At 44.1% G+C, this 15,483-nt stretch overlaps 1 protein-coding gene across 1 annotated transcript in view; it reads left to right on the plus strand.

Annotated features, from left to right (window-relative positions):
• The window catches only part of LOC126336236 (transmembrane protease serine 9), a 39,005-nt gene extending 23,911 nt beyond the window's left edge, over window positions 1–15,094 (plus strand). The window contains exons 3-5 of the mRNA XM_049999726.1: window positions 596–938; window positions 4,506–4,631; window positions 11,328–15,094. Coding sequence (XP_049855683.1) covers window positions 596–938; window positions 4,506–4,631; window positions 11,328–11,489 — 631 coding nt within the window. The 3' untranslated portion in view covers window positions 11,490–15,094. The remainder of the gene's footprint in view (window positions 1–595; window positions 939–4,505; window positions 4,632–11,327) is intronic.
• The last annotated feature ends 389 nt before the right edge of the window (window positions 15,095–15,483 follow it).

Raw genomic sequence — 15,483 nt, forward strand, 5'->3', positions numbered from 1 at the left:
GTTAGAAAAATGAGTTGTGCACTATTTTGGCTTAACAGGAAATAGCGTGCTCTCCGGCATGTACACTTGAAAAAAAAAAACTGACAGTCTCATAAAACCTTACTTACTCTTATTCCAAAAATATTACTAATAAGTATTTTATCTACTAATAACTTTCTTACTTCTCATTTAATTTTGAAGCTGGTGTATTAACTTTTTTATATTTTACTCTACAAATCTACTACGCAGAATGTTTGTGAGACAAATACTTGTAATTTTGTCTATGATGACATGGTTGGAGACCGTGGCTGTTACTTGAAGACAAATGTTGGTGATGTTGACACAGCAACCAGCCACAAATTTATTTTCAGTTCCTTTATTCAAAAGGTACCGTTACCGGTTTCGAATCATTACGATTCATCTTCAGACGCTTTTCACGCATTCATTACAACATGTGGTGGGCTTTTTTTCTGTAAAAAACGCATCAGGAAGCTACGCATTCCGGGAATTACTCGCATTTGAAAAGTGGCCTTTGGGCCAGCTTTTAGAGCAAAATACCCCTATGTGTGCCGTGAGCGACGACAGCGAGTGCTAACGAGGTGCGCGCTCGGTGCAGCGGCAGCGTGGAGCTGCCCATCTCGCAGGTACGCGTCTCCGTGGGCGCGCACGATCTGTCTGCGGCGCACCGCGGCGGCGGCGGCGGCGGCGGCGGCCCGGCGCTGGCGGTGGAGCGGCTGCTGGTGCACCCGGGCTACCGCTGCCGCAAGTTCGCGCACGACGTGGCGCTGCTGCGGCTCGCCGCGGAGGTCCGCTGGCGGCCCGACTCGGCGTGGCCCGCCTGCCTGCCGGCGCCCTCCGGGTCGCCAGGCTCCTCCAGCTTCTCGGGCCGCGAGGCCACGGCCGCCGGCTGGGGCTGGATGCAGGAGAACCAGGGCGTGCGCGCAGACGTCCTGCAGAAGGTACCTTTTATCTACAGTATTACGACACTTACTCGTTATTTGTTCACTCGGTCCTCTCACATTGTGACCACTGCATATATTCGACTTCAACTTGCAATAACATTCACAGTCGACAGATGGAAGCATTAGCACCGGGGGATATATAAAGCGTGTCGGGTGGACGCCGAAAACAGTGCAGTCGTCGTGACGCGGAAACGAAGCGATTTATCTCAAGTCGGGAAGGCCGTGATAATTGGCTTTCGGGCCGGTAGTGGAAGTTGTAAGTAGGCTGTTTAGGTTTCTATGTTGGTAACGCCACGTAGCGCTCGATACAAGGATGTACCTAGGATCTGAACTGGGGGAGGGGGGGGGGGGGGGGGCAGGTCATACTAGTCTCAGGAAACAAGGATTCGAGACAACATACAGCACTTCTTATTAAATTAAACACTAAACCATTGAAAAACTGCTTGCATTTTAAATGCAAGAATCCACTTGTACAATCCCAGAAAACATGAAGCATTTCTTATTAAATAACACAGTAAATTAGTAAAAAACTCCGAATATCTTCTATGGGGGGGGGGGGCAGCTGCCTCCCCTCCCCTACCCCTCGCTGGGTACGCCCATGGTTCTATATGAAAATCACTGACTGTGCTGTGTGAAGGCTGCGGTTGGTTTGCATTGTTGGAGTATATGCTATTGTAGTGTTGGGCAGTTAGATGTGAACAGCGCGTAGCGTTGCGTAGTTGGAGGTGAGCCGCCAGCAGTGGTGGATGTGGGGAGAGAAATTGCGGAGTTTCGAGAGCGGATGATCTGGACGTGTGTCCATCAGAGACAGTAAATTTAAGACTGGATGTCATGAATTGCTATATATATATATTATGACTTTTGAACACTATTAAGGTAGATACATTGTTTGTTCTCTATGAAAATCTTTCATTTGCTTACTATGCCTATCAGTAGTCAGTGCCTTCAGTAGTTTGAATCTTTTATTTAGCTGGCAGTAGTGGCGCTCGCTGTATTGCAGTAGTTCGGGTAACGAAGATTTTTGTGAGGTAAGTTATTTGTAAAAGGTATAAGTTAATGTTAGGCAGGGACATTCTTTTGTAGGGGTTATTGAAAGTCAGATTGCGTTGCGCTAAAAATATTGTGTCAGTTTAGTGTTGATCAGAATAGGTAAAGAGCGAAATGTCTGAGTACGTTCAGTTCTGCTCAGCTGTTTGAAAATCAAATAACGTAAGAGGTTTATCAGCACAGTAATTCATTAATTTTTCTAAGGGGACGTTAGAGGACGTTTCAAAGTATTTCCGAAATGGCTAAATCTGTAACTGTTCGCATCCTGCCGTGGTTAAACTATATCGTGTATGGCAAAATGACGCAGTCCAAAACCGGCGCCGAGCCAAATGTGATGCACCAAGGGTCATAGGTCCCAGGGGCGGATGAGTGCTGCGGAGATCCGTACGGACGAATAGACGTGCAACTGTTGAGCAATTGACTGCCCAGTTGAACCAGGGGGCTACCAACAGTGTCTCCTCAACGACCGTTCAGCGAACGTTGCTGGTTACAGGCATCTGCACCGGCGTCCGCCCCTGGTAGCTGAGTGGTCAGCCCGAAATTAAGTAGCTGCTTTTGGTCATCTCTGACATCCTTGGCGCTGCATTCATGCAGCACTGTCGGCACGCCATGTAAGCGGTTATTGAGAAAAGTTGTAGTTAGGAAGATGACAGGCACCCACCTAAGCAGTTAATATTTATTTGCATACCTTACTTAGAATGCTTGAATTGTCTCATGTTCTCGTTGTTCGCCGAAACAAAAGGCATTATATGATATTATTTGGTACTTATTAGAGCATTTTTCACCATAGTTTCCTCTGAGTTCTGCTACTATTCCTAGGTATAAAATTATTGATATTGCAGTGAACCTTTGTAATAATACATTCATTTATCATTACTTGCTGCCATATTGTGTATTAAAAACGTATTCCCTACTTTTAGATGTGGTAGCATAGACCAAAACAAGACACAAATGTCCAGTAAACAAGGGCACTAAAATGCATACCATAACAGCTATGACCATTTGTTCATTTTCGCTACTGCAAGCCCGTTATTGTGACGAACGACCTAAGGAATGCAGCAAACAGACACTGACCCATTCCTCTGCTACTGACCGTCGATAAAGAAAGCAGTAAACATCCGTTTGCTTTAAGAAGTAAGGCGTATTCACGGTTCTGGGTAAAGGCAGCGCATACATTAGTCGTAATGGAACCGGTTTGTGTTCTGATAAGTTTGTAAAATGTGAAATGGGCAATGGATTCGTCGGTACGTCCCGAACGTCGGCCAGCTCGTTCCCCCGATCTCTTGGATTTTTGGTTGTGGGGACACTTGTAATCTTTGGTGTATGCAAGCCCCATTAATATGTACAGGGTGTGGAACATAAGTACCCTGGTGGAGTGGATACGATTGGAGGTGAATATATGCACTTAAGCACACTCCAACAGGATGGAGCATCTGCCCATACAGTCGGCCGAATCTTGGGGCACATTTTCACCATCTTCACGCCTGGCAGACTTGTTAGCAGAGGTCAGTTTGGTCGCGGCCCTAGCTGGCCATCAAGGTCACCGGATCTGTCAGTATGCGATTACTTTGTGTGGGGAGCCCTCAAGTCTAACGTGTATCGCAACAACCCTCATAGTCTTCAAGAACTTCAGCAGAACATTTCGGACGATACTGCAGCAATTTCAGCGGCCCATCTTGGATCAGCCTTCAGCAGCTTGTTGGCCGAGGCCCAAAAGTGCCAAGAGATGAAGGTGGTCACTTTCGAAATTTTCCAGGAGGGCGTGATTCTCTAAGACATCGGACAGAAGCATGTCTTCTTATGGACACTGTACTGAACAGTGCCTTCTTATGGACACTGTACTGACCACCTCCTTCAGCGAAGGCTCACAAGTTCAGGTCGCATATAATAGTAAACAGTGTTCCACAGAAAGAGAACAATGTTCATTCATTTGTGTACTGCATCCTTCAGGTCGTTGGTAACAGCAAAAAGATTGAATTAGACGTTTCATGGTAATGAAGATGACTAAGTACTCAAAGCTCTTAAAGTGTGGATGTTGACCCAGGTTTTATGGACATTTTTCTCTTGTATTGGTCCATACTACCACCTCTCAAAGTACAGAACACTTTTTTAACACCCAGCTTTAGAAGCAATATATAAACTATAAAATTATTACAGCATATATATTTTTCATTTTGAATTTTAAAAACAAGATTAGAATAAGAGACACTCAAAATACTACGTACAACTTTCATTTCTGGGACTGAGGGAGTCACATTGTAATCAATACTTTTAAAGATTTAGCATTTCCTCAAAACTGTTGTACATTTCGACAGCTTGTGTTTTCGGAACTCATTGCCAGAATGTGCTATTTTTATGACATTTAACAACTTTTTCACAAGTAAATGTTCTTGGTAAAATCTTGTCTACATACAGCAAAAAAAGTACTTTATTTCTCGAACGGGGCGTAACAAATCGTTAGCATGTCCATCTATTTAATCATGTAGCGTCTTGAGAATGACAAAATTTCCATTTCAGGTGAATGTACAAGTAGTGGACAACGAGCAGTGCCGTGATTGGTACAAATCTCAAGGCAAGAAGACCAAAATACTGGACTCGCAGATCTGTGCTGGCTTTGAAGTCGGAGGCAAAGACTCCTGCTGGGTGAGTGTGTTCGTAATATCCTGGTGCATGCGGTCTACAACACAAACCAATAACCTACAGTTAAAATAAGTATTATGTAATATTACTTAACGATATATACCAGTATCGCTAAGGCCTATCCCAACCAATATGATGCGGTAACTGAAGAGAAATTAAAGGCTAGTACAATTGCTACATAGAAGAGAGCTAAAAAAAAAAAGGTCTAAAAACGACTGTTACTTTTAAAAAGTTCAAAATACACGATGTGTTACGTTAGGACTGTGGCTATGAAACATAAGTCATGGATTACGTTCACAAAATCACTGTATTTACTCAAAATAGTCTCTGCATGAAAACACAACTGAAATCGCTTTAAAAGTGTTTTGAAACAGTCACTGTAGTCCTTCTTTGGAGTCGCATTTAGTAATGCGGTACAATTTTCTGGGATGTTCTTAATTGAATCATAGTCATGTCATTTCATTGCCAACTTCAATTTGGGAAACAACCAGAAGTCGCGTGGGACCAAACCCGGCGAAGACAATGGGTGATCCAGGACTGTGATCCATTTCTGGCCAAAACTCATGCACAGTCTTAGATTTGGCCGGCCAGAGTGGCCGAGCGGTTCTAGGCGCTACAGTCTAGAACCGCGCGACTGCTACGGTCGCAGGTTCGACTCCTGCCTCGGGCATGGATGTGTGTGATGTCCTTAGGTTAGTTAGGCTTAAGTAGTTCTAAGTTCTAGGGGACTGATGACCACAGCAGTTAAGTCCCATAGTACTCAGAGCCATTTGAACCATTTTTTTCTTCGATTTGTAGCTGAGGTGTCGTCACGGAGGATCAAGCAGGAACCTGCATCTCGGTATTCGGGTTGAATCAATGTTTTGACTTTCTATATAGTTGGTTTTGAAACTTCAAAGATCGTAAAGCCACAACTCGTCACGAGATAGCAGTGCAGTTTGGAACGTTACACTGGCCATCCTAACGGCACTAGACACTCTGTGTATTCAAGCATTCTGGGAGTCATCAACAAATTCTGAAACAGAGGCTCTCTTATTCAGAAATAAACAGAGCTTGCATAGCAAATGCAGCTTTTCCCAGTTGATAGGAAAGTCACGTCTAGTCAATAATAACCCGACAGGAGTTACTGCTTTTAGTGATTGCAGGTCATCTAAATCAGCCTCGGAGGGAACATTGCGAATGGAATTCCGAGCAATCGTCATTTTGAGTAAGGCGTCTCCCAAAAGGCTCGCAGTGACACCTAATGCTGCGCGCCTTCAGTGGGCCAAGCAGCAGAGAAACTGGGCATTAACTGACTGTAGGCGTGTAGTGTGCTCCGACGAATCAAAATTTTGTCTCTCTTCAAATTACTCAAGGTATGGAGTGCAGAAAGGGCCCAGTTGGGTGTTCAACCCGGTTACTGGGTGTAGTTTAGGCCGAAGGTGGTTCTGAAATGTTTTGATGGTGCTTTCCGTACGATGATTTGTGTCCATCGTAATCAAGTTACCGTGAACATGAAACAGAGTGTTTATTTCATTATTTTTGGTAACCAATTGCTGCCGTTTCTTCTACATCTCGACATGCTGTGGACACTCTCTTTTACCAAGATGACAACTATTTACCAGGGTTGGACGAACGCTCAAGCATTATCGTATCTCGACAGGTCCGTTAAACCATTGGACCACAGAAAATGTCTGTGACTATTTGGGATAGCGGTGAAACACAGCAATCGATATCCCCGCATTTTAATAGCTCTTTGGGATCTAATCGTCATAGATTTGCTTCAGAAAGTGAACAACACTGACAATATTTCTTTCGTACTTGTATTAGTTTTTGAAATGTAGGTTTCAGTGACAGACTGATTTATACAGTGGCCGGATGTTAATTTATAGTGGCTGTGTGTTGGCGAAGCCAATGAATGTGAATACGAAATCTTAGATGCAATATTTTATTGACATGTAATGTGGCTCGAGGTCTAGGTTAGGTTGAAAGGTGACTAATCGTCAGTTGGCGAAGTGTTATCGAACACTTCAGTTAAACCTGACAGAGCATACCTAGAGAAAGTCGGGGACTATTTTCCTCGTCGATGTGAAGACATCATAAAGTCTAGAGGCAGCTTCACACGATATTAGCATGATGTCTCCTAGGAGTGACTAATGTTTGTCCGGAGAACTTGTAACCTTTCTTATGGTGCGTAATGGGTTACAGTAAATCTCTCTTAATCATACGATAAGCTCTGGTGAACTGGGACAAAGATTCGAAAATTAGTAGTAGTTTTGCTGATGGTAGAAAATGGAAAGTTTCTAGTTCATTCTGTACTATAATGTTTAAGGAATAAATTTGCCTAACAGTACATACTGCTTTTGTAATTTATTACATAGCTAATATATTAAAGATAACGGTTAGGTATCACATGTCCCTATTTACCATTGTCAGTGAGAATGAAGCGGAGCAGTTACTTAGGTGAATCGGGACAGTATTAAAATAACGTTTCTTATTCTTTTAATTGACACATACTGTATATAATTATTAATGAAGTATGCTGTTTGTCTCATGACAACTTCCGTAGTTCTGAATGTCCTTTTGAAATACACATCTAGCGCAAGCAGACTTCTTCCTTCCCTTAGCCCCTACACACTTTTCACGGTACCATCCCTTTATCCTTCCTTTTCATTGAATCGAGAGTCCCAATTTTGTTGATACGTGCAAGCAAGAATGTTAACGAGTTCATCCCTCTCTCTGAGAGTAAATAGCTTTCGAATCTTCCCTTGCAAAAATTTTCTCGTTTGGTTTATTATTCACTTGACAGGCTGATTCATCAGTTATACGGTTGTGGCTTGCCAAACAAGTTAAGTAGTTCCGTAGTTTTACCCAATAAAGTAAAATACTGCTCAACGTCAGACTTACTAAGGCCATTGCAACGATATGAATAGAGGCCTTCAGCCTTCCATGTTTTTCAGGGCTGCAATTAACGAAAAGCAATAAGCCAATTAATTCCTGTCATTTTATGTTGTTTCGCTTTTGTTACGACGTTAGATCCACTCCGAAACTACGAGCCGACAACCTAAGCATCCGCTCTATCTGCTTTCCTTTTTCGACGGTCAGCGTAATTTCGTCACTTTTCTTCTTCAGTTGTACACCATTAACACTTTGTAGATGATGGTGAAGACATGACTGAGGCACCCCAAACAGTTCTTCAGCACGGCGAATGCTCCTGTCTTGGCGGAATGCGCTATTACTTTTGCGCGTATCATCTTCAGCCCAATGACCTTTATCTTTACCCATGTGCGAGAGAACAGTGAAAAATAAACCATCAAGATGTGTCGTCTCTATTCAGCCCTAATATAATGTCCCTATTCACCAAAAAAGTAGTGTTTGAGTCTGCAGAGGTTCGTACCACTGAAACCATTTTCCATGAACAGGAGAAGTACCATAACTTCATTTCAGATCTTCGATTTAAAATGTAGCACAAACGAGTACATAATAAGGGTAACGGTTAACTAATTATATTAAATTTAAAGAACAAAATATTGGACATGTTCGTGTTATCTTCAACACCTGATATTTGTTGTGAGAAATTAAGAATATAACACTAGACTGACATTCTGTCAAGCAGTTTTCTGATACATCAACGACAGACAATAATCTGGGGATGGCAACAACTTCTTACACTGAGGTGACAAAAGTCATCGGATATTTCTTAATAACGTGATGGACCTCCTTTAGCCCGGCGTATTGCAGAAACTCGACGTGGCGTGGACTCAGCAAGTCGCTGGAACTCGCCTGCAGAAATACAGAGCCATGCTGCCTCTATAGCCGTCCATAATTGCGAAAGTGTTACCGGTGTAGGATTTTGTGCACGAGGTGATCTCTCGATTATGTGCCATAGATGTTCGATTGGATTCATAACGGGCGATCTGATTGGCCAAATCATTTGCTCGAATTGTTCACAATTCAATCCAATCGCATACAACTGCGGCAAGGTAATGTGCAATTTTAATGGATGACAGCGTGCCATTGATGTATGGCTGCAAATAGTGTCCAGGTAGCCGGACATAATCATTTCCAGTCAATCAGTTCAGTTGTACCACAGGACGCGTGCTTTGCATGTAAACACAGGCCACATCACTATGGAGCCATCACCAGCTTGCACAGAGCTTAGTTGACAGCCGGGGTCCATGGTTTCGTGGTGGGGTCTGCGCAACATTGGAAACCTACGATCTCTCTCTCTCTCTCTCTCTTTCTCTCTCTCTCTTTCTCTCTCTCTCTTAACGTTTGAAACCTACGTCTTTAATTGTTTGCTTGATGTACTTTTCAATCTCTGTATGCCTCTACAGTTTTTGCTCTCTACAGCTCCCTCTGGTACCATGGAACTCACTCCCTGATGTCTTACGAGATATCCTGCCATCTTGTCTCTCCTCCTTGTCAGTATTTTCTACATACTCCTTTCCTCTCCGATACTGCGTTGGACCTCCTCTTACCAGCCGAAATCGGGACTCACCTGAGCAGGCCACGGTTTTCCAGTAGTGTAGGGTGCAACCGGTATGGTCACGAGCCCAGGAGAGGCACTGCAGGCGATGGATGTCACGCTGTTAGCAAAGGCACTCGCGTCGGTCGTCTGCTGCCTTAGCCCATTATAACCAGATTTCGCCACACTGTCGTAGCAGATACGTTCGTCATTCATCCTACGTTGATCTTTGGGGTTATTTCAAGCATTGTTGTTTGTCTGTTAGCACTGACAAGTGTAGTCAACATGCGCTGCTCTCTTCCGTAGTCCATGGTTATAGGTAATGCCTGAAATTTGGTGTTCTTGCGCACTCGGCACTATGGATCTCGTAATATTGAATTCCCTAACGACTTTCGATATGGAATCTTCCGTTCCTCTAGCTCCAACTACCACACTGCGTCCAATGTCTGTTAATTCCTATCGGAAAGCTTTTCACGTAAATTATCTGAGTACAAATGACAGCGCCACCAACGCTAAGCCCCTTCATATCTTGTGTACGCTATACCACCGCCATCTGTGTGTGTTCATACCACTATCCCCTGAGTTTTGTCACCTCAGTGTGGTTTCAGTCCATTTCTACTGCTAAATCGACATTTCAGTCGCTGTCCCGATTCACCCAAGCTTAGCCTGCGTGCCCACCATTGTGAAGACGTCCACTGTCAAAGCAGACGAGTGGTATCAGTATTTCCGGAGAAATACACTACTGGCCATTAAAATTGCTGCACCGAGAAGAAATGCAGATGATAAACGGGTATTCAATGGACAAATATATTATGCTAAAACTGACATGTGATTACATTTTCAGGCAATTTGGGTGCATAGATCCTGAGAAATCAGTGCCCAGAACAACCACCTCTGGCCGTAATAACGGCCTTGATATGCCTGGGCATTGAGTCGAACAGAGCTTGGATGGTGTCTACATGTACAGCTGTCCTGGCAGCTTCAGCACGATGCCACAGTTCATCAAGAAAAGTGACTGGCGTATTGTGACGAGCCAGTTGCTCGACCATCATTGACCAGACGTATCCAATTTGTGAGAGATCTGGAGAATGTGCTGGCCAGGGCAGCAGTAGAACATTTTCCCGTACAGGTACCTGCAACATGCGGTCGTGCATTATCCTGCTGATATGTAGGGTTTCGCAGGGATCGAATGAAGGGTAGAGCCACGGGTCGTAACACATCTGAAATGTAACGTCCACTGTCCAAAGTGCCGTCAATGCGAACAAGAGGTGACCGAGACGTGTAACCAATGCCACCCCATACCATCACGCCGGGTGATACGCCAGTATGGCGATGGCGAATACACGCTTTCAATGTCCGTTCACCGCGATGTCGCCAAACACGGATGCGACCATCATGATGCTGTAAACAGAACCTGGATTCATCCGAAAAAATGACGTTATGCCATTCGTGCACCCCGGTTCGTCGTTGAGTACACCATCGCAGGCGCTCCTGTCTGTGATGCAGCGTCTAGGGTAACCGCAGCCATGGTCTCCGAACTGACAGTCCAGGCTGCTGCAAACGTCGTCGAACTGTTCGTGCAGATGTTTGTTGTCTTGCAAACGTCCCCATCTGTTGACTCAGGGATCGTAGCTGCGCGATCCGTTACAGCCACGCGGATAAGATTGCCTGTCATCTCGACTGCTAGTGATACGAGGCCGTTGGGATCCAGCGCGGCGTTCCATTTCACCCTCCTGAACCCACCGATTCCATATTATGCTAAAAGTCATTGGATCTCGACTAACGCGAGCAGCAATGTCGCGATACGATAAACTGCAATCGCGATAGGCCACAATGCGACCTTTATCAAAGTCGGAAACGTGATGGTACGCATTTCTCCTCCGTACACGAGGCATCACAGCAACGTTTCACGAGGCAACGCCGGTTAACTGCTGTTTGTGTATGAGAAATCGGTTGGAAATTTTCCTCGTGTCAGCACGTTGTAGGTGTCGCCACCGGTGCCAACCTTGTGTAAATGCTCTGAAATGCTAATCATTTGCATATCACAGCACCTTCTTCGTGTCGGTTAAATTTCGCGTCTGTAGCACGCCATCTTCGTGGTGTAGCAGCAATTTAAAGGCCAGTGGTGTATGTAACAGTGTGAGATGCATGTTGCAGTGAAATCGTGTGTCCACGTGTCTAGCATTACGGAACTACTTGAGCGACAAGGCTCTGTGGCTGGTAAGGGCTGTGAGAGGACCGTTACGTTGCAGGCGGACAGCGGCGGCCCGCTGATGGTGGCGGACGGAGGGCTGACCACGGTGGTGGGCATCGTGTCGACGGGCATCGGGTGCGCGCGGCCGCGCCTGCCCGGGCTCTACACGCGCCTCTCCGACTACGTCCTCTGGATACAGGAGCACGTGCGCGAGCCCTAGCCCCCGCCGCTCGCCACCAGCTGGGGCCGACTGCCAGGCGCCGGACCACCGAGGACGCGACTGCACTGCCAATCCGCCGCGCAGGAAACTTCATTTCTTCTGCCTCTTCTTAAAGGACAATCAGGCGCATCAGCTCGATACAGAACCCCTTTTCTAACGAAATAGTCTCCAGTCTTCGGAAGTAGATTACGTCATTATTCTCCACACTTATTCCCTCTTACGCCCAGCCCACTGTAGCCCGATTTAAAGTAGTTGGCGTTTGACAGCTAGCGTGTTTGTCTGCTACCTCTAGCAATACACCAGTGAGAGCTGTGGTGGCACTATGGGCACACGCTGTGTTGCCACTTGCTCTGCGTAAAGTATAATGCTTATCAGTTCTCAACTAGAAAACTTACCCGGATACGAAAATGAGCCTATTCCACGAAAAAAACCTAACTGCATTTCTAATTAAAATGCAAAAAATATTTTTGACATCCTTAGAATCACTATAGGTATTTATACCATAAACGAGTAACAGATTTTTTTGCCACTTCAAACTTCATACCTGTTTCACGTAAAAACTAATATAATCGCAGAAAACGCCGTTTCCCAGTGCTTGTACGTACCAAAGGAATGTCGTAGATAACTTTGGAAAGACCGGTCGTTTTGTAATCAACAAAAACAAAACATTGTTTCATTGAGGTATACAGTTTGCGAGATGTGACGGAATAAATTTAAAGCTGATTCCCAGACGGGTAACTGTTACTGGGTTTTAAAAAATTAACTTAATTGTGGATAAAAACTTCTCGGTTTACAAGCAGCAAAACTTTAAATAAAACACTCCAGCTTTCGACGACTGTCCCCGCCCCCATCATCAGGTCCGCCCCCGGTAGCTGAGTGGTCAGTGCGACGGAATGTCAATCCTAAGGGCCCGGGTTCGATTCCCGGCTGACTCGGAGATTTTCTCCGCTCATCATTTCATCTCCATCGACGCGCAAGTCGCCGAAGTGGCGTCAAATCGAAAGACTTGCACCAGGCGACCGGTCTACCCGACGGTAGGCGCTCGTCACACGACATTATTATTATTATTACCATCATCAGGAGTAAAAGCCACTCAGCGCAGGAGCCGGAACACTTATATAGAAATCACAGAGGCATCTGGAACCTTCCGGAGGGGGCCGAAGTCACGCTTGCTCGGAAAACGAGTTAGGCAGCTCATAGCAGCTGCGGTCTGCCCAACGCTAACTGAACTTTAAGGTGATGCTGATCCGCCGGGGGGCCGGAAACGTCAGTTGGTGCAACGTGGGGCCCAAGAGAAATGCGGGCCCTACAACGAACTTGTGACGTCATACTACTGGACTTGTCCTCCACACTTCGTGATCGCTCAGCTCCGTGCAGGGCCCACAGGAAATCAATATGTAATTGAAAAGGTACCCCCTAGAGGTCATAACTTTGTCGTGTGTTACAGAGAGCTTGCATGCATTTAAACGCGCTGTCAAGAATTATTAAACTCCTCTGAAACAGTTACTCGCTCCCCGCCGGAGACTACGGAGACCACTCGCATTCGAGCTTTGACGCACGCGATATGTCCTGTCTTTTTCGTGGGCCTCTGTGCGACAAGCCGGCGCCAGGTCTGCAGCTGTTGCTCGCGCCTACCTACAAGCGTCAAGCGTCCATCTTTGCTTTCGTTCAATATCCAGTTGTCCGCCCCCAACATATTTCTAGCTTTAAGAATAAAATTTAGACTTGCTTAGTCACTACAGTGGCCTATACCATATCTGAACTTCCTTACGCGAGTTTAATAGATTAAAGTGGAGTGTTGTGGTGCCTACCTAGTGACAATATTCGTCGAGACAACGACGCAACTTTGGTACTTTAAAAGTCAGATGCCAACTAATTTAAATCAAACTGTAATGAGCTCTATCTCGACGAGGTGCCAGACTCTCTCTCACTTACTCTCTCATTCAACTCCCCCCCCCCCCCTTCCTCTCTCTCTCTCACACACTCACACACACACACACACACACAACCTCAATTTCGTACCACCTCATAACAAGTGACAGAGCTCTCTCCTATTGCATATCTGAAATTTTCGACCTCCGACCAAGATGTTGGTCTTTCCTGACACAGCTGTTTCCGACGGCATTTCAAACACGTAAAACCGCACAAGCTTCAAGGGTTCATTAAAATTCCCTAAAGATTGCCTCAAAAATAAAAAGCCTCCAACAGTACATGGTAATGGTATTCCTTCTTAGGCTTGTTTTTGGTGAGGTCTGCAGGAAAGCGTTCTTTTGCTACGAAATGTGCCTCCCTGAACTGATAGCCGCTGTTAACTTCTCTCGAATATGTAACACAGCACTACTTCGTCTTCTCTGTTTCAGCAACATTTGTTTCTTTATGTTGTTGTGTCGCAGTGAATCTGTCTTAATCATGCATTTCATTATCATTATTTATTGGTATTTATTAATTAAAGCTACGTTTTAGGAGCAAAATATATTTATAAGCTTTAAGATAAGAAATTTTGTTTGCTTTCATGGGTTAAAGTTCCATTTAGAGCTTTGGAAACAAGATTAGAATATGAGTGGGCCAAAATACTCTATTAGTATTTTTTTTGTCTGGGACTTGGAAAATGATCACTGAAATTGCTCGGGCACACAGGGTAATATTATAAGACTTCAGGTAATTAGTATATTATAATGCGAAAAACTATCTCAATATTTTAACGTACTGACGTCTTCCTCACAAATAACGCTACTGATTCATATTATAAACAGATCTCTTATTGACCACTGAAATGTCAAAGATAGGACAAACAATCTGTTCTTAAACTAACATAAGGGCAGTATTTTGTTGAAACTAAATAATTCGACCCAAAATTGTAGGCTTCTGCGAAGTTAACATCATTCGATGCTTTTTGGAATCTAAGAGGAGAATATTTTTGTAAGGCTACATGTGTATGTTTAAAACTACTATCTATGCTACATTGTACCTGAGTATTATTTACCACTTCCTGATGAAGCAGAAAAGACGTAAGACTGTATTGAAACCTACAGTTATCGCTATCCTAAAATAACTGAGTTTACTGGTATTTATGTTGTGTCAAAAACTTTTTTTTTTACTAAACACCAACACTCAGTTATTATGCGTCACTGCGTTTCTAGTCATTAGAGTGCCAACATATCATCAATGAATTCTGAGTAACATGGATTCTGCAACAGAAAATGCATAACATTACACTGAATGCCAGAGTCGAAAACTTTTCCCAGAGTTCTGTATTCTTTTTTAGAACAGTTCTTATCATTACTTTCAACTGCACCATCGTGACGATGAAAGATTTCAAAGAAAAATATTATTAGCAAAGTCAGCAACTAACTAAGTAAATTAAATTTCGTATATTAAACACAAAACATAAATACAAAAGTTCAGATGATGTGTTTCGGGTTTCTGCTGCATAATCCATGTTACTTCTGAATTTTACACGGGTAGCAACTTATACGTATCTCTTGTATTTCAATCATATTTTAAAACGAAATTATTGCAAATGAAATATTATTTGGAAACCTCTGTTAACAAAAATTGTATTCCTTGTCGTTCTTCAAATGAATAAAAATGTTTATGATTACAAATCTAACTTTTTCTGATGGTTTTCCAAAATGTGTCTTTTCCTTTGACGTCATCCAAACAGCTAATAAAATCAGTATTCGAGAATACAAATTTGTAGCACTACACACTTAATTCTTTGCTTGATCAATAGAGACAACAAATGTAATAATTACGCGAACCCAGTTTGTGTCACAAATACGCCAGTCACGCCTCTGATACCACTGATAGACGGGACACTTTGTATTCGTGATACAGGAAACGCTTTCTCTGTAGTGAGCTGTCTACAGTAAATATGGAAGCCGGTATATCAGGCAGAACCGTATGAGCAGGAGCCGAACCCAGGGCCTCCCGCCAACTGGGTCGCTGCGGGCTCCGCTTATCACTGGCCTAGTTTCGGCAACTATAGCAGGGC

This window comes from Schistocerca gregaria, chromosome 2 (genome assembly GCF_023897955.1).
Source record: "Schistocerca gregaria isolate iqSchGreg1 chromosome 2, iqSchGreg1.2, whole genome shotgun sequence".
NCBI classification, from domain to species: Eukaryota; Metazoa; Arthropoda; class Insecta; order Orthoptera; family Acrididae; genus Schistocerca; species Schistocerca gregaria.